This window comes from Coffea eugenioides, chromosome 11 (genome assembly GCF_003713205.1).
Source record: "Coffea eugenioides isolate CCC68of chromosome 11, Ceug_1.0, whole genome shotgun sequence".
NCBI lineage: Eukaryota > Viridiplantae > Streptophyta > Magnoliopsida > Gentianales > Rubiaceae > Coffea > Coffea eugenioides.
In genome coordinates this window covers 42,624,501-42,644,103 of record NC_040045.1, presented here as the reverse complement: position 1 = coordinate 42,644,103, position 19,603 = coordinate 42,624,501, and the positions used below count along the sequence as shown (strand labels likewise).

At 36.4% G+C, this 19,603-nt stretch overlaps 2 protein-coding genes and 2 non-coding genes across 6 annotated transcripts; 2 read left to right on the top strand and 2 right to left on the bottom strand.

Annotated features, from left to right (window-relative positions):
- Nucleotides 1-112: 112 nt before the first annotated feature.
- Nucleotides 113-5,548, bottom strand: LOC113753011 (magnesium transporter MRS2-5). Of its 3 annotated transcripts, none has more exons than XM_027297083.1 (8): nt 5,449-5,548; nt 4,236-4,359; nt 3,387-3,981; nt 1,803-1,873; nt 1,347-1,475; nt 922-1,263; nt 585-632; nt 113-479 (listed from the first exon to the last, which is right to left on the bottom strand). In XM_027297083.1, exons 3-8 carry the CDS (start codon nt 3,832-3,834, stop codon nt 249-251), a joined length of 1,269 nt encoding a protein of 422 aa, XP_027152884.1. In that variant the 5' UTR covers nt 3,835-3,981; nt 4,236-4,359; nt 5,449-5,548; the 3' UTR covers nt 113-248. The 3 variants fall into 3 exon arrangements, with proteins under 3 accessions (XP_027152884.1, XP_027152883.1, XP_027152885.1); XM_027297082.1 differs by having other exon boundaries at nt 4,236-4,355; XM_027297084.1 differs by lacking the exon at nt 4,236-4,359.
- A 5,918-nt stretch (nt 5,549-11,466) lies between these two features.
- On the top strand, nt 11,467-11,538 carry TRNAC-GCA. The gene has a single exon. It is a non-coding gene; the product is annotated as a tRNA-Cys (tRNA).
- A 19-nt stretch (nt 11,539-11,557) lies between these two features.
- TRNAR-ACG lies at nt 11,558-11,630 on the top strand. Its single transcript has one exon. It is a non-coding gene; the product is annotated as a tRNA-Arg (tRNA).
- Nucleotides 11,631-12,072: 442 nt separating this feature from the next.
- On the bottom strand, nt 12,073-16,245 carry LOC113751090 (ninja-family protein AFP1). Its single transcript, XM_027294954.1, has 2 exons — nt 15,050-16,245; nt 12,073-12,693 (listed from the first exon to the last, which is right to left on the bottom strand). Exons 1-2 carry the CDS (start codon nt 15,924-15,926, stop codon nt 12,278-12,280), a joined length of 1,293 nt encoding a protein of 430 aa, XP_027150755.1. The 5' UTR covers nt 15,927-16,245; the 3' UTR covers nt 12,073-12,277.
- Between the last annotated feature and the right edge of the window lie 3,358 nt (nt 16,246-19,603).

The window sequence follows — 19,603 nt, the reverse complement described above, 5'->3', positions numbered from 1 at the left end:
GAAATCTTTCCCAACAAAAGGCATGGCAAGGATGCTTTGTTTCTTTTTATTTGCAGAAAATGAAAGAGAGAAAAAAAAATTGAAGAGAGAGAGAGAAGAATATAGGCAGAAAGAGGGAAGAAACATGCAGCCTGTAGTTGAATTAAAGAGGGATGATAGACCTTAAATCTCACTAAAGTTCACAACTTTCGGCCCTTTCTAATTGAACCTTCATTCCTAAATTTTTTCCCCCTTAATCACTATATACATCATACGGAAAGAATTTTCTTATGCCTAACATATAACAAGAAGGAAAAATATAACGACCCACAGAGTATTCCGCTTAAAATAAGAACCCAATTAAATGCGGAAGGAACGTCAAATATTGTTGCTTCAAAATTCATTCCAAATACAGCAGTCACCACAGCAAACACTGTTGCGACAAATGTGGCCCCCGTCAAAAGTAACTCAAATTTTATCAGCTGGTTCTGAACATTCCCCTGCGATGCAAACAGAAAATGACTTTTCATGATGCAGCATCAAACATGATGGGAAGCAATAATGGTAATTAACAAAAACAAAATGTCAGATTTATGATCTTTTACCAGTTTTATAGTGATGAAGTCCTCAGTATCATCAATGTATTCTTTAAGCTGTATCACCAAGGAAAACAGAAGATTCTTAGTGTTCATGATGCAACACGGGATTAGTTTAAGCATGCCAACAAGCTAAATCAGCATACTTTGTTCAGTACAGACACTAAACATGTTAGCCTGTGTGTTGTGGTAATGATGCCCGTGCAATAATGAAATCTCAAAAAGTGTAATAAGAGCTGGATGGGCAAATTACATGAATTAAGGCCTTCAAGGAATGTCTAATGGGCGAAAGCGGAAAAAATATGCTATAGATATACTAGAAAAGTGAAGCACAGGCCTCTCTTACCGATAGCAACTTGTTCAGAGTATTATCAATGAACACAAAGTAAGCCTCTAGCAACATTTCGAGTTGATCAATATTTTCTTCACTATTAGATGAACTTCCCAAGCTTCCATGTTTACTTGAACTGATGCTGCTGAAAGCCCTCTGTAACTTTTGTACTCCAATACATGAGCCCACAGGTGAAACGGGAGCAGATTTTGATCCAACTCTGGAAGCAGTGAAAAAAGTAGTTTGATCATACTGCTCATTGTTGGCGTACGCTTCCTTTCTCTGTTTCTTCTCTGTTAAGTACATCTCGGCCATATCACCATCATCATCCATGAGATGTTCTATTTCATCACACACCTGAAATGTTGATTTAATAGCCAAAAATTGCAGCATTAGTAGTTAAGCATCATTTTAGTAGCAACTAAAATATGTAAGCATACCTTCTGCACTCGCTGAGTTAAAGCAAGGAGGTGGCCCTTCAATCGGCGGACATGTTCTAGATTAAGAGTGCTTATAGACGAGGCCAATTCGTCAAGGACTGGATATATCTCCACCTCCAATTCTTTCGCCTACTAAATTAGGAAACTTCATAAATATGTGGCTCGATATTAACACAAGCAGTTTGGCAAAAACACAGTTTATGTTCATACTGGTATTCCCGAAGCTATGGCATGCTGAAATGTGTATGGAAAAAGAATTTTTGCCCAATATCAACAAGAATAAAAATCTATTTTCTCTTCATAATCCAATGAAGGATCTTACTCCATCTGCAGAGATTTTAATTCTCAACTATCTTTAATGTGCCTAAACCAAAAACTATATGCTCTACAAGTAAGATAGAACAGCATAAAGAAGGCAGACCTACCATGAGCCACCTATTACAGAGTATAACATACCTGAGCATCAAGAGACATGCATGTCAATTCCAAAGCCAGCTCCAAGGCCTTGAATTCAAAAGGTAGATCATCTGAATCAATCACCAAACAAGGTACACTAATTACTTGGAGAATTAAAAGGTAACTAATTACTTGGAGAATTAAAAACTAATGGGGGAAATACACTAACAGAAGAATCGTCAGCAGAAGGAAAGACATTATGTCACAAACTAATATGCACTAAAACTTCACTCCACACAACAGATACGCTGAAACATTCTTTGACATAAAGGGATACTGCCAACTAGATCTTTATTCCTTTTTCTCACGTCAAACCAAATGCTTCCCCATATCAATTTGGGAAAGGGTTAGCCAGCAAAGGGGAAACAAGTAAATGTTTCACCTGGCATTTTGTGTTATTCAAGTACCACAAAGCTCAATGGCTTAGGGTACCATCAGGTGTATGCACTGGTGAATAATTATATCTTATAATCCTTCATATTGACTATTGGAATAACATATTGCAACAAAATAATCACCCAGCTGCCACTCATGACCCAACATAAGAAAATGGAATGTATGGCCTACTATCAAGTCCCAAGTCAGATAATGTGAAAAGGATGATTTAGAAAAGAATGACCTTTAGCTACAATTCAAGCATGATTCAAGAATGAAGCCATGCTATCTCATGAATTCATCTCTTCTCTGCGCAGAAATACACTCTCTGGGGCATGATTTAGTAATAAAACTGTCAAATCTAAGAGAAAGTATGGCCTTCCAATACATCTGCTCTTTTTCTTTTGGCCAAAAAATAATAATAATAATGGCACATTACTGTAGCAGGTATCGGTGTAACAAATTGAAATGCGCAGCAGCAGCCAAGTGGCGCTTCCTTTCTATATTACCAGTTTCCATTAAGTGAAACCACAACCGTAACTCAACCCAAATTAATCCGCCACTGGAACTCTTACCATGCGAAAGGGTTGCAGGCTGGAACTTCGAAAAGTGGAAGAAACGAATTTATAAAGCTACCTAAGATTTCATGGGATAAGAATTGTGTTGACCTGAGTTTCATAATAAAATGCAGCTTAATGTCCAATAGAGATCTTCTAGAAATCTGGAAAATCAATTTGGTCTTATTCTAAAACTTCCAATTATAAAGTAAACTCTGAAACTCAAAACTTCTGCATACCTATTCACTTTTGAAGTTTGGCTTTTACCTTAGATAAATTTATCAAAATTCGCAAACAGTTAAGCTACTGCCTTATCCAAAAGCTTATGCTCTTAGAGGTAAGTAACTTATTCACAAATACCAACCAAACACAAAGTGTAGTCCAACAGCATAAATTTAGTGTTATATGGTAAATAAGAAGTGCTAAAAAATGAGACTAATATAAACACACCAGCTTGATCTTTATTTGCTTGAAGGCGTTTGCACAATTCTGATTTAAAGTGAACTACAGATGCCTTATCCAAAAGCTTAAGCTCTTAGAGGTAACTTATTCACAAACACCAACCAAACACAAAGTGTAGTCCAACAGCATAAATTTAGTGTTATATGCTAAAGAAGAAGTGCTAAAAAAAAAGAGACTAATATAAACACACCAGCTTGATCTTTATTTGCTTGAAGGCGTTTGCACAATTCTGATACATAGTGGACTACAGATGCATCCAACGAATTCATCAGTATCACCTCATCAGCCGTGATTATACACCTAATCATTTCAAGATTAACCACGATAGCCTTTTCTCGACCCAGAATGCTGGAAGGATAGATAAACATTGGATCCAACAGACGAAGATCCCTTGATGGCAAAGAGCAATGCCTCATCACAGTAGCTTTATCCAATTCCAAAATCTTTGAATTCCCATTTTGATCAATCTTTACCCAAGACCGACTTCCAAGTCCATGCCCCCTCTTCTTAAACCCAGGATTGCCCAACCCACGAAAATAATCTTCAAGACGCCCATTTGAAGGAAACCTTGAATCGCTGTTACTTGGGAGAAATTCAGGAAACTTGGAAGGAATTTCTTGAGTTTGACGTTCTGCCATTTGCTTAACTCAGCTATCAGACGGTTTAAACAGATCAGCATCGGCAATCAGATTGTGAGTGAGTCTCAATGCATTTTTGGCTGATAATTTGTTCAACAAAGCTCACAACTCTTTGTCATCATACTAAGGCCTCTTTGTTATGTAAACCTGAATGATAATAGGAAAACCATGCATTCTCAGTTAGGAAAACCATGCATTCTCAGTAAGGCTACTTATTACACAAGATTTCCACAGTCAATAAGAGAAAAGAAATAAAAAAGAAGCAGTGAAGTGCTCAAACACATTAAAGAATTCCCTCAATTATTAAGTTTACAAAAACAGATATTTCACTCAAAAAATCTCTTAAATTTACACATTTCAGAGATTTTTTGTATGCTAAAAGTCCTGAGGCTTTCATTCACCTTTTCTGCACATTGCAATACAGTTCTACATGCCTGGGACTTCAAGAGATTGAATTCAGCAATTTGACAACAGAAGATGCACTAATCCAGCTGCTTTAAAATCAACATGGCCACTTGCAGCTGTCTTATAACAAAAATGTACTCAAGCTCAGCAATGACGGTGAATTGAAAATTCAAGGCCATATGCAGCCACAATCTCATAACAAATGTGTACAGATCAATCAGGTCTTATATAAGAACACAAGATCTTTGCCCCTCATTCTTCCAAGAATCAGAAAGATCCTTATAAACAAGAAAAACTATTATGCAGATGAGTGATTGGGTCGCCATTGATACAACAAAGATTTGTTACTGTTGGTATAAAATAAGCTTGTATCTTATCATTGATACCCTCTCTGACTAATGGAAAACAGTTTGAAAGCATGCAGAAGAAAGAAAATGAAAATAATAGTTAATTTCAATCTTATTTCTCTCCCAGGAAATAGTGGATAATATAGCACCCACAACATCCAAAACCTTTCATTTCTAGTTCCATCCTCCCTACTGCACCTCAGAAATGGAAAGCAATGAATACCAAAAATTGCCTGCTTATTATCATTATTATTTTTGGTTTCCAACTTCCATTATCCAAAATAAAGGGATGTGAAAATAAAGTCCACTACATCGATTTTTAAAGTCAATTTAATTTGCAAAAGTCACCATCCTGCCAAAAGCGGCATAACGCAACACCCTGTTACTCTGATTCTTCCACAAACACAAAAAGGAAAAAGTTCAAAGCTTTAAAGCACATCCAAAGAATCACGAGTCATAAATCCCCCTCCCCTTTCAAACCCACCTCAATTTACACACAGAATTCTGTTAGGTCAAAAGATAAAACCCCCTCCCTCCCCCCCCCCCCCAAACACACAACACACACAAAGACTACTTCAGCTTTCTAGAGCTAAAATCTGAGACCCACAAAGCTAAAACCATCAAAATGGAGGTTAATTACTTTATCAACGTTAAGTTAACTTCAAGAAAAGCAATTCCAGCAATTATAGCTTATAAAAGTTGCAAAAGAAAACAGAAAAGTACAGCAGTCACGAATCCCAGCTGCACAACTATCTAAAACCTATTAAAAAGATTAATAGAATGCACCCCAGATGTATATTCATGGTTGAATTCAAGCGTAACGCACAGTGAATTGTAGAAATGTAGGAATTAAAAATTTTACCTTTTTCAGGAGAAATGAAAACTTTCAAAACGGTGGGAAAGAAGAGATAGAGCTGTCACTGTCAGGAGGAGAGGAATTACATGTGAGCGTGTGTGCGTGTGTGGAGTTCCAGGGATTTAATCTCTTCTCTGTTCTGATTCTTACGCTTCTACTGAAAAGCGTTTAGAGCACTTGGGCGCTTCTTTAACGCAATTTAAGGTCCGTTACAAAATTGTACTAGTGTATTTTTTGGGTAAATTACTTATAACCCCCTGTAGTTCTATATAACATCAGATAATTCCCCCTAAAGTTTTAAAATAGTCATATAACCCCCTATAGTTTTATGTAAAGTAAAAAATGAATAGAAAACACAATTAATCATGGCGTTTATACCAAACGCACGCTAAAAGCACGTGTGACAAAATTTTAATATTAGTTGAATTGAATCCAAATAAGTTTTTATCTGATACTAACAATAAAAACATAAATTCTAGTTGTATAGTTCTTTAAATTATATTTATCATAGACGAGACCAAACTGACCTATGACTTTTTGCCTTTACACTTTTTGAATTGGTCTTACTAACTATCAAATAAATTTGTTCAAAAAAAGGAAATCGAAGAAAAGGTTTAGAAGGGAAAGAATCCAAGGTCTGAGAATGAAGAATAAAAATCTAATCGTGGATGGAGTTGTAAGAAAAGGAAATAAGCCACATTATGAGATTTCATATTCGACTTCTTAACTTGATGAATACCATTGCTGCAAGGAAACGCCATGTAAATGTCGTAACTATTCTAAATGAGTTTCTTTTTTCCTTTGTTTTCCTTTCATGGGATCAAAATTGAGTCTCTTTCTTCAAAGCAAGGTATTTAAACAATTCCATTCCCAAACCCTAGGATTTATATCTCGTGATTCGTGAATGAGGGTTTTGATTCAGTGTTCAAACAACCAAATTTGATACTCCAAAAAATCCAAGGTATGGTAAAACAAACTCTTTTGAAATTATCTGCTTGAATTAATTAGGTAGAGTTTTCATTCACTTCTCTTGCATTCTAATTTCTCAGAGAATCTCCATATCGATTGGATCACTGAATTTCATATTCTTATTAATTTCAATTTTTGTACTAAATGAGCAAAGTAGCCGAGTGAACACAAATTGCTAGTACACTATTATGTTTGGCGGTTTTATTCATGTAGCGAAACTCTGTCATCAAATATCAAGTAATTTGATTGTCTTTGAACCCCTATTTACGTTGCATGGAAATCATGAAAACAAATTGCTAGCACTCTGTTTGGTGGTTTCATGTAGCAAAACTCTATTATCAAATATCAAGTAATTTGCTTCTTGCGGGTAATTCGACTGGTTCCGTAGTCTAGTAATTACCAGCAGATTCCGTAATAACATCTGTGTGCTATTTCGCTACGTGTCCCGTGATAATCTTCGTATGCTATTTCGTTGTATATCTTTGGAATAAGACTCTACACAGTATTAAAGGGATTAATCTGAGTAAAAGAGTGAGATATACCCTAAATGAAATATATATATATATATATATATATATATATCAAGTAATTTGATGCATATTTTAAACCCCTATCTACCTTGCACGATATTATTACGCGCTTTTCCTCTTTACCAGGGGAAAAAGAAACGGAAGTCTACTGATTAGGAAAACCTGAACTAGTCACGTGCAGAACACATGTTGTGAGAGTAGCTAACGACTGGCGCCAAAAGGAGCAGCGAGTTCTGCTACATCAGGAAATTTTACTATATCTCATCAACCGAAACATGCGTTTTACCTTCCATCTCATCGTTGTATATGGATTATCTACCAAAAACCCTAGTCATTCTTTCTGTATTGTTGCCAAGATTCTTGATTTCTGTGGTAGAGAAGGTCAAATATTCAATCCCTCAAATATCGAAGGAGGATTATCTGCGCCTATATAGTTTTACAAAGTCAGCAAGACATACAAGAAAGCCAAAAGGAAACCAATAAAAAACCCAATCCCGTAAATGAGATTCATCATTTCCGGCTTAATTTAACGTAAATCTTCCCTTGGGCTATCCTTATTCTTATCTCTTTTTATTCATCTGGGTTCGGTTCAATTTCTCTCATTTTTTTGGTGTGGAGTTATACTTACATTGCGTGTACATATACATATATATATGGGGGTTTATGTTAATCTTCTGATTCTTCATTGGAGCGAGTATTATTGGGGTTTGAAGGGATTTGGAAACATAAGAGGATATATCTGTGCCAATATAGGCAAGGAGGCTTTACTTGTAGAACGTGTAAAATACTTAAGGTGAGATAAGTTTTTGTCAATGAGTTTCTCTTTTCAGCTTATCCATGATGCATGTTCTCTAGACAGATTCTTGATTTTTGTAAATGTTCGTTTGAACCACAATGAACGCGAGTTGAAAGATAGGGAAGGGTGCTAAATTTATGGAAATTAATTGAAGAGCAATGGAAGAATTTTGGAAGATAATTGGATTATTTTACATTGTTCTAGCAAAAGTTAATTGTTGCGTGTACTGCACATTAATTGCCTTCAGATTTGAAGCCTATTATTTTGGATTAGATCATTGAAGGTTCCTGGTGGATTTTGTTCCCCCCCAACACCTAATTCTATAGAACCTCAGTGTCCCCTTCTTGTTTCTTATTTCATTTGGTTTAATGATTAATTTTCATTTGGAATATACAGAGAGTTTCATATAAGAGTCATGTAATTTTTTTCAGGTATGGACTCTGAGCATGGAAGTGGAAGTAGCAGGCTTCCAAGAATTTCGGAAACAGATGTAGATTTGGATGACTCATTTGAGCCATCAACTGTGATGGATTTTGAACATTCAGGAGGATCCAGAACAAATTCAGAAATTGCAACAAGTGAGGTTGCAGCTAGCACAATAGATACTTCTAAGTCATTCAATTCTCTGCCTTCATCTTCGTCAGAAAATTCATCTCACGATTTCTTTCAAGTGAATCCAGCCATGATTCCCATGTCCAAAACATCTGATCATGAATCCCCACCAAAATCAGAGGAAAACACCAATTCACTGCTTAAGGATGGAAAAAATGATGTTCTATTCCAATTGGAAGAATTATTTGGATCTTTACATTCCAGCTCACAAAAATCAGATGTCACTGATGAATTTGTAATTCCAATCTTGTCACCAACACATTCTCCTCCTATTCAAGTAATGGAACGACCAAGAGGATATGATCCTGATCGTATTCCAGCGTCAGTGTTTGCAAAGCCTGCTTCACCAGTTGATTGGAGTGTCGCGTCTACTGAATCTTTATTCAGCATTCCGATAGGAAATGCCAGTTTCTCCAGAGATCATGCTTTTAAGCCAGTTGGAGACACAAACAAGCCCAATGAATTTGGCAACTCTGGAGAATTGTACGTTTCCGAAGAATTTTACAAATCAGGAGAACTAGATACTTTCAGTGAACAGTACAGATATAGAGAACTCCAAAAGTCAAGTGAGCTTGTCAGGTTGAGGCAACACTCTCCTGTAACAAAAGGAGAACATAAAGCACAAGGCACTGATCTTCCGAACAGAACAATCAGAGATGAAGGTGGGATAAATCTAGAAGCCAAATCTTTTGCTAATCCAATGTAAGTAGAATTTTTTTTCCTCTTACAACATGAAGTTGAGGATCCTTAGATATTCAATCAATAGATACATTGTCTATACAGATTTGACTCCTTTATTCAGTTTTTCTGCTTTTATATAAATTGAAGTTTTCTTTTCGATCTCATGAACATGTTGTTTCACTGTTGCTTGATGCTATTTATATTTATCCTAAATGCTCACATGTAGATTAACATAATGTTTCAAATTTTGCTTGTGTTTCTAACTATTTCTGAACAAGGGATAGCTATGATTTTTGTCTTTTTTTCAGAAAGAAGAAGTCATCAAAGTCATCATGCGCTTGTTGCTCAAACTGCTGTTACAAGTGTCCAAGCTGTTCAAGCTGCTGTTGCAAGTGTCCAGGTTGTTCGAGCTGCTGCTGTAAATGGCCAAGCTGCTCATGTAAGTGGCCAGGCTGCTCAATCTGCTGCTGTAAAAGTCCTTGTTGCTCTTGTAAGTCCTTGAGTTGTCCAAGATGCCCGTGGAAGTGGTCGTGCTTTCCAAGTTGCTGCTGAAATTGGCTAAACTGCTCAGGTGTTGTGGCAAATGCGAAAGTGGCTGCTGCAAGCCTTTAAGCTGGCCAAGCTGCCATTGTCAGTGGCCGAGCTGTTCTTCTAGCTGCTCCTCTATAAGTGTTCGAACTGGTTAAGTTGTCGCTTCAAGGGACAATCTTCAAATTCTAGCAACATATCCTGCTACAGTTGGAAATGTACAAGAAAGTCTGCTGTTGAAAGCATGCTTCTCCGTCTCTCCCTCTATCTAATTCCTTGTTCTGATTGGTATATTCTTTACTATTTTCTTTGTAATTTGAGGTATTTGGTCAATGCAGATATAAGTACCAATGCATTATACTATATCCAGTAACTGTTTCTATTTGATGCAGCACGACTGATGGAGGATTAAATATACTTAGAAATAAATTTAGCTGAAGAACAGTGCCTACAGCCTTCAAGCTCCACAAAGGCTCCAAAAGACAGATTAAGGAAGGATATGTCTTGCAGCTTGTACTTACTATTAACTCTTGAAAGGTTGAGGGGCTTAATACCTTACTGCTTCTCTATCTTCCGCATTGGCCCCTTCAAGCTGCTAACATGACCGCCAATCTACCGAAGCGTTGGAGTAAACGTAAAGAAGGTATACAGGAATTTACCTTCTGATGCTTGGAATTGCAGGACAAAGTTAGACCATGAAGATTTTTAACAACTGACATAGTTATCTTGGATTATGTAGTCAATCAGGTTAGGGTATGATTACCTACCTCTTGTGGCTTGTTGTTTAGTGCAAGAAGGTGCATTATTCTTTCTAATTTCTGAGAAGAGAGAATTCCAACACCCCTTTTTGGTATTGGAGAGGTAGAGACTTTATAGTATCATAGGATACTATTTGTTTCTTTTACATTGCAATTTGGATAATCTTTGATTTCATCAACACCCCTTTTTGGTCTACAGTAGTTTTCGTATTGCTATAATTGTATTTTGCATGTTTGTTGGTGAGTATACTAAGTACTGTACCTGTGATTTACATCACGAACCACAAGCTCTTCTATAGTGCCGGCCGCTTGAAAAAATTAAGAAGGATGTTAAAAAAGGAAGTGACTTGATTAATTATATTTATGGTGTGTTTGATTTGTGGACTACATGCATACAAAGGACTAAGCGGATCGAGGCCCTCACAAATAATTACTAATTCAACTCATTCGAACCAGTAGTATAAATATTAAAATTGGCTAAACTCCACTCTGGACCCTTAAATTATATAGATGCATTTTTACTTTAGTTCTTAAATTTCATTTTGGACACTTTACATCATAAAATATAATATGAAACTCTCGTGGTACAGAACATCATAGAGAATTATCAAAATTAACAGAAGAGTAGAAAACTGATGTCCAAAGTTTAAAAGGAAAAGTAAGATGTATTTCATGCCTTTAAGAGATAAAATTTCTCACAGTATAATGGCTAAAGTGAAAGTGCATATACTGTTCAATAATCCAAATTGAAATTTATAGTAGACTAGAATATTACAAATAGACACTAAAACATTAGATGTAAACACCAGTACTATACAAAAAATGTATACAAGAGTATTGTTCACCTACATATTCAAAATTTCTCCAAGTTTTAATTTCTACTTACAATTTTCAAATAAACAAAATTTTGATTTTGAATTTTTTTGGTGTAATTAAATTTAATGATTTTCGAGAATCCCACCTCTATCTTTATGTTGTAAGTAAAACTACTTGGAAACAAGGGGCCTATACATCTGCTTGCTATCCTATACGTTCAGTTTTTTAAGATGCGAATGATCGATTGAAATCAGCGAGTGAGAAAATAACAGTTTATTGAAGCCAAGTATGGTACGATCTTTTTAAGAAATAGAAGTTGTCCAAGTACAACAACGGGTCCTTAGCTCAGTGGTAGAGCATTTGACTGCAGATCAAGAGGTCACCGGTTCGAACCCGGTAGGGCCCTTCGTTGTAAACAGAATTGTGACTCCATGGCCCAATGGATAAGGCGCTGGTCTACGGAACCAGAGATTCTGGGTTCGATCCCCAGTGGAGTCGCTCATACGTCCGCTTCTCATTTTTCCTCTACGTTTTGGCTTGTGTATTTTCGTTTTCAAGAGGACATTTCAAATGAAAAAACTGGTGAGCATCATTTTGGATTCAGTAAGCTTAGAAATTTGAGTCATATAACAAACGAGATTCTATCAAAATAAGAATATATTTGGCCTAACCAAAAACATTGCTGCAGTTTACTTTTGCAAACAAGGTTATAGTCTAAATAATTTGCAACTAATGATGCTTTGACATTAGTCATCACTCACACTTCAAAAACAAAAGCATTGCGTTAACAAATTCTCTCAGCAGTCAGCTTTATGTTCCTAGAACTCAAAATCTCAGCCACTGTATTGTGGTATAAGCAAGAAATCCTCCAGCTGAACAAGAAAACTGCTTCCAGCAACTGTGACTAGAAGACACATATGTCAAGACAGCTATAAAAGGATGAGAAGCAATAGAAGTTTACTCTGCATTTCCTAAAACAATCCGCAATGGTACATACAAAATTTTCTCTTCTTGTACCATAATTGTCAGTCCAAGCATGATTATCCATCTATACATAAGGTTCCCCACTGGGGAAGGATAAAAAAGGAATAAGAAATGATTTAAAAAAAAAGGTTGAACATCCTTGCCTTATTTTTTTTTTTTTTTCACATCAAAGGAGATGCATTAGGGTTCACTACTATGTGCTTGAGTGGATGAGTAACATCGCTCCCTCCAGCATGCTTCACAAACTCTGCTGGGGAAAGGAATTTACCATGACACACACACATTATCCTTACTTCTTCTCCCTTTCCATACTTGTATAGTATTCCATCTACTCTTCTCCCATTTGGACCATCTCCTTTGGTAAAGACACATGGCATGTCTTCCAACGCATTCGTCCCAATTTCTTTCCCTTGATTTTTTGGAATTTCAGCTTGTTTAGAAGGATTTTCCATCTCCACACCAGATGTTCTGCCAAGACTGTCCCTTAACTTTGTCCTAGAAGAACCAACATCCTGACCAATTGCTTCTTGTAATGATTTAAAGCTGACAGGACTAAGGTCATCGCAACTGCTGGATCCTGTTGAAATAAACATGAAGATAACATATAGGAGCTCCACACCAAAAATAAGAAGTGCTAAAAGTAGAGCCTTCTAAGATTGCACAATCCATTTCCCTAAAAAATGTATTATCTGTGCGTCGCATGCACTTGGGGCCCTCCTCATTTGTTTGTAAAATGGGCATAAACTGATCATCAAACTCAAGAACTACAAAATATCAGCACCTAACCAAAACTCTTTCCAGGTGAAGATGTAAATCCACGGTACTTTCATACTTTTCGTGTCCAATAAATTATTCATATGGTGATGTGTTGAATATAACACAGAAGATGGATAACATGAAAAACACTTTTTGTGAATGGGCCTATTAATAGAGTGACTGTATATCCAACTTCAAGCAATCTGGTGAAATGGAGATAAAATCGCACTTCGTCATAAGCTTTACAGTCATTTGTGTCTGATACAGAAAGTTAGGCCCTGCGACGTCGAAAGAAATGAAGGGGCAAGACGTACTAGTCAAAGAAAAAATGTTGAAACTCCTTAAGTTTGAGAATGACCTAGGACTACTTTCATAAACCAAAATGTTTATCACCAACAACTGAAATGCCAAATGTTCCTCAAGATCATCAGTCTACATGCCATAACCATTTATCAAATATTACATTGAGTATAAAGTTCCAAATGTTACCTAACAATTGAGTGCATCAACATTAAGACATAGTGAATCATGTTTGTCACAGATTTTGCTAGGGCTCTACCAATTGATATGAAGAATATCCATCAACAATTAATTGCTATCCACTACTACAATCAGATTAAGCAGCCATAACGTGCTTAGACAAGCTGCTATTTAATATACAATAAGATCCCCATCGGTCTATAGTTCATAGGCAAGTAATGGTAAATCGATAACAAGTGAAGTTGTCATTTTCTTAATAAGATATAAAGAAATAATATACTGTGGGCACCACTGCCTCTGGAGTCACTTCTGCATATCATGATTTAATGAGAACGCAACATGCATTCAATCGTAGTGTTGCTTCCACTTTTTGAATTTACCTAGTAATGCATTATAATTAATGTTACCAAATATAGTTTATATTTTCCTTTCCGTTGCTCCTGCTGTTTCATCTAGCAGAATTGGAAAGAGAAGCCAGATTGTAGCCCTAAAAGATAATGAACACTATCACAGACTACATAAAATGTAGAAAAATGTATAATAAAAGGTACTTTTTCTTCTGCAAAATTTTCAGCTATTTTATTTAGCTTTGTGAAACCTTTATCAACTACTAGTAGGTCTAATGATTTATTCTGATTGAGAAATATGTAATTGAATTCTGAAGTCAGAAATGGAGCTCAAAGTGAAGAAAGAAAAGGGGGGAAAGCAATTTTGCCGGGGCACCATGTACATTGGTTAGGCCTCAAGCTTTTAATGCAGAGTCGAATAGGATAAATAAAGGAAAATGATTTTGCTTTCATTCCTGGTAGACATTTTCTTCTCGTGCACAGAGAACACTCAATGGTAGGAAAACATGTACATAACCTCTTCTCCACCCATAACAAGGGTAGAAAGACTGAACTAGGGAAAACCAGAAACACCTTTACCACCTCTAATAAAAAGAAACTACGACTAGTAACAAACTCATAAGTCAAACTAGCAAATTTCCTTTAAATTTGAGAGATATTGACACTTTCAGAAGTATGGACAGCCAAGAATTGCCAATTAACTTATAAATCAAACTAGAAATGGATGCTTACCAATTCTATCTTGGCAGTTTGAATTAGTTGTAGAATGAAAAAGAGAAACCCCATATGCCTACCTCAAACCTGCGTCCTGAAAGTTCATGTTCTATACTAAAACATTCTCGTTGATTGAATAGAAAAATCAGGACTACCTACATATTATGAAGTTTGCTATTGATTGAAGATTAGATCGCTAATGTTGTTTCTTCACCTGACTGGATCCAGTTTCTACAACTGAGCAGTCTTTCTTATGTTTTTCACCTCTAAGCTCAAAAATTCATGAAAATAAGAAAACTGGAAAGAATTTCAACATAAAGGGACCTTCAATTATAACTAGATTTGAAATATGTAAAGCAGAGTGCATAAATAGAGCACAAACGAACAAGCATCAATATCTCAATAAGTACCCTTTTCCTTTGTTGGTGCAATGAAAGAAATTAATGCCTAATATAAGTGAACTCTTAAGGAACAACCACGTATAGAAACTGGACAAATTAACGAACCCATCATGAAAAATAATGAAATCAAAATAATAATAATCATGATCATGACTTAAATTTTAAAGGACAAAGAGTAAAGTCTTCCCCTTCTCACCCAAAAAAGAAAAAATAATTAAAGAAGGTAATGCAGCACCTTGAAGAGGTCTACTTTCCAACTCAGAAGAAGAACTTCCTCCCTGTGATTCCACAGATCCTTGCGACAGTGGCTGCCCAAAACCTTGCACTCCACTTCCGCCTAGATAACCTCCTTTTCCTTTTACCATTGCCACATCAATTCCGCCACCCATTGGAGAATGTCCAGCAGCAGCAGCCATCATAGCCATCCCTAAAGGCGGAGGTGACACCGATGAACCAAACCTTTTAGCAGCTACCGATGACTGATCTTTCTCCAATCTCCCCCTCAAATTCACCTCAACATCCCTCTTTTCTTCTCCCAAACCTCCACTACCTTCTCTATCAGCCTTTAAATTCCTCTGCTTCTCTGACCTCCTCCTCTTAGCCTCCATTCTTCTCAAAGTCTGCAACTCCTTCCTTTTCCTCCACTCCTCTTCAGTCTCAACAGGCAGAGATGAAGCCCTCACTAAACTAGGATACGAAACCGGAGGCGGTGAAGCAGCTACAGCATCATCATCTCTCACAACTGGCAAACATGCAGCTACAGAAGATGATCTCATCAACTTCTTTGAACTCTTATCCACACCAAATCTTCCTCCCAATGACAACCCAAGACTCAACTCAATTTCCTCACCTTCATCTCCCACTTCTTCTTTGACCACCAATTTACCTTCCCTGGAACTACTAGCACCCATAAATCTATTCAACAAGTCTCTAGAAAGTCTACTTGCATCCAATGGAAAATTCTCCATTTCACTTCTGCTAATCATTTTTTTACTCTTATCACTATCTCCCATATCACCCAAAACACCTGTTGAATGAAATGCTGTCAAGAACCCAATTTTGCACTCAAGCTCAGGTGTAGGGACGCATACGTGCATGTCTAAGGCCTTCATGATGTGATTCACGCCAGCCCAGTTGGAAAAATTGGATCTTTAACTGCATATTAAGTTCAAAAGCTCCAATTCTTAGTCTCTTTCCAGACAACTCAAGCTCAATTGTCCCTCGAGTCAAGATTTTTACTCATAAAATCAACTACAAAAAAAAAACTAAAAAAAATTAATCTTTAGCCCAAATAAACAATTCAAGGAGCTTCAAAAAAACTCATCCAAAGTACACAAGTAGAAAAAGTTTCCGGCTAGAAGTGGCCGGAAAATCAAGAAAATGTTTCGTGGGAGGCTACGGGGAGGGAGTGGGAAAAGTATTGAAGCCCAAAAAAAAAAAAATTCCTGTGCCAGTGAAGACCCAGGAACAGGAAAAAACGGAATGAGAGGGAATGGTGAAAAGACCGAAATGCCCTGGGAGGGGACAAAGAAAGTACATGGAAGAGACAAGTGGCGGAAGTGGAAAAGGGTTGCGGGTGACACGTGGGTCTGACTGAATAGGCCTTTTTGGTGGTGTCTCTAACGATAGTGTTTCCAGAGAAAGGTGCTGAATTTTTTGTGGGAGAGTTCCAGTGTTGTGAAGCGCTTCGTTTGATCATAGGATCCATCAAGTTCCGAGTGGACATGATGGATGATGCACCTCCTTTTCTATCCCAATCACCATTTTTATTTCTTCTAACAGAGGAACCCATTTGATCATTGAATATAATATATATATATTTTCAATGCAACATTGAAATTATTGAAATTTACATTTTCAGTGCAACATTAAAGCGGATGAATTATGAGAAGAGACGAGTAACTATTTTACGAAACCGATACATGCAAATAAGTTGCAACTATTCGTTAGAGCACATATTTGAAACAAAGGAGTGACTCTACAATGAAATGGATAGGTGCAGATAAATTGCATCAAAATTAGAAATAAGGTGAAGTCATCAAATTGAAAATTTTCACCAAAAATAATTTGAAATACATACTTGATATTGCTTACGCAATATTGAGCTTTTGAACTTTTCTACACTAAATTTGAAGACTGGGTATTTATTCTTAAATACATACTCAGTAATTTGCTCATTGTTTTTTAGATTAAAATACAGACATATGAACATGTTTTTTGATCTCCTTTTGACCATTTATGAGTCCTATAAGCACATGTTATCAATAAATAGATAGAAAAAAATGCGTTGTTATTTTGTTGATACAAATAATCATCAATTTTCAATCATAAAGAGAAATTTTTGTGACACTTAATTATGTGACACGGTGCGTGAATATATTGATGAAGCTCACAATCATCATGAGCCACAACTTACAATGAAGTAATTTCTTAATCAATCAGCATGTCGTCTAGTCCGATTATTATATTACAAGTTAATAAATAAAAAGGAGTATGAGAGTAAAATGGGAAGAAAACCTGACATGGTATGTTAGCGGCTGAGGTTTTAGAGCGCAAGAGACCTAGGATGACATCGACCACACAACAAAACCACCCCCCAGCCTTAACAAAAGAATGCAAAAGGGACTTTTATTACGTTAGGACGCGTGTCTAGAAAAGCGTGACGCATAAACAAGCGACAAGTGTCGAGGGTGGTTTGGAGGCACTGCGGTTAGCCACGTGGACAGTATTTCAGCCTCGTGAAGCCGCAACCTTGTCTTTTTTTTTTTTTACGGATTAAATTACATAATGCGTACCATTTACCAACCCCCCCCCCCAAAAAGAAAACAATCCACCAAAAAAAAAGAAATTTACCAAGGGGGTTATAAAGTTGTTTGGGTCCTACATTGGACACGTGGGGTATAAAATTAGATGAGCGGACAGTTGTCTGCTGAGAATTTTAGTGATGTGCTTGGTCAATTTTGGAATTGGGTAAAATTTGCTTAAAGTGGATAATTTTACAGGTGGTGAAAAATTGGACATTGAGTAGAATTATGGGAATCATGTGACTGTAAATAATAGGACTGACTGTTGTTAATGTGTCCTATCACGACAGCATCACCTACCCATGTGTATGGCAATGGCACACCTTGTTTCTTTTTTCTTTTTCTTTCTTCCTTTTTTTTTTTTTTTTTGGTTTTGTTCACGTGAAAAAAGCAACAAATTAGGGGCTATTCCTAGAAGTTCTTTATCATTTTGAGTTGGGAGTTTTGCTTAGTCAAATTTCACTATCTTGATTCTTGAAATTTTACTGCAAAACCAAGTAAACAGATCCTAGCTTAAGTTAAATTAATAAGAAGGATCCATGGCTCTTATATGGACCACTAATTTGACTTGACATGATCATGTCAACAACAGTGACACACCATAAATTCAACAAAAATATTGCACTCTTAACAAAAATAAATAGTGCTCTCTCTCTCTCTCCTAACAAAATATTGCACTGTTTGATTAAAAATCTACCATTTAGATAAGAATTTATTTGGATGATTTATTTGATCCAGTTACTGTAGTACTTTTTGTGATGTGATGTATGTGAGATACAAAGGTGATTGGGAATTGTGTGTATGATGCAAGCAAAACAAAATCTGAAATAAATCTTACAAATTTTCTTTGTCCAAACAAACCTGAGTCTCATTTTCTTTCAAGTTTATTAGGCTGGTACTGTGATGCGTACCAAGAAGGGATGACAAAATTTTATGCGTATATGCAAATCCCATTGCTTGTTTATTCCTTTTTCATCTTTAGGCAACAAAACACTCAAGAGTCTAGCATCAATTTTGGTCAAGAGTCAAGAGATTTTTTTTATATATAAATTTAAAATCAATATTACTAAAAAATCAGTTAGAAATCGTCCGGCACGACGAGCTGCTTAACAGAAGAAAAAAAAAGTTGCATTAATGATAAAAAAAATATACAATATGTAACACATATTTAACAGAGTTACAAAATAAGATATTTAACCATAAATAAAAGAAAAGATTCTGATTATATTTATTGGGGACAGCCAAAATGTTTGACCCTATGAAATCAGCGGTCCCAAATGGAAAGGGGAACTGTTGATGAGTTCAGCGGCGATTATTGACTCAGGTCAGCAGGGGTGCTAATACAAGTCAACGAGGAATTAGCCGGCATCGACGGGGAATTGCGTGGAGCACGTGGTCCGTGAATTGGCACGGTCATGGAATTGGAAGAATGATGACCATGGGCCGTGGGGTGATTAGAATGAGACTGGTGGGGGCCCAAAAGAGCCAAGTTGCAAATTCTTCAAAGTCAAAAATAATGGGAAAATAGTGCTCTTTTCTGACACGTATCCTCAGATGCTGACAACCATATCCGCTCTTCCAGATCTGTCACCCCCATGGCCATGGCCTATTGGCCATCTAGTCAGTAGTTTTGTGCTCCATTTGGGCTCACATTTATATTAGTTACTCATTGCTCAATTCTAAGCTTAAACTTGACTCTTTTTTTTGAAAAAAAAAAACACACACACGAAGGCATTTTTAATTAGTTTCTTTACTGATCGGGATCAAGTTAAGTAGCAGTATGATTTTAGCTTTCTTGAATTTCGGACTATGGTAGTAAAGATTGATGATAAAAACAAAAAGTATCAAACCATATACACAAAAAAAAAAAAAAAAAAAAGTCCATTTGGGGTAAATTATAATCAAGTTTAGTACGAATGGAATTGACCAAGTTTGCACGTAGATCTGAGGGTACTTTAACCTTAAGATGTTTGTTTTGTTTTTAT

Coding starts and splice junctions, on each gene's coding strand:
- LOC113753011 (XM_027297083.1), bottom strand. CDS start 3,834: ATGGCAGAACGTCAAACTCAAGAAATTCCTTCCAAGTTTCCTGAATTT. Junction 1,476..1,802: donor GCATGTCTCTTGATGCTCAG/GTATGTTATACT, acceptor CTAATTTAGTAG/GCGAAAGAATTGGAGGTGGA. Junction 480..584: donor ACTTCATCACTATAAAACTG/GTAAAAGATCAT, acceptor TTTGCATCGCAG/GGGAATGTTCAGAACCAGCT.
- LOC113751090 (XM_027294954.1), bottom strand. CDS start 15,926: ATGAAGGCCTTAGACATGCACGTATGCGTCCCTACACCTGAGCTTGAG. Junction 12,694..15,049: donor GGAAAGTAGACCTCTTCAAG/GTGCTGCATTAC, acceptor TTATTTCAACAG/GATCCAGCAGTTGCGATGAC.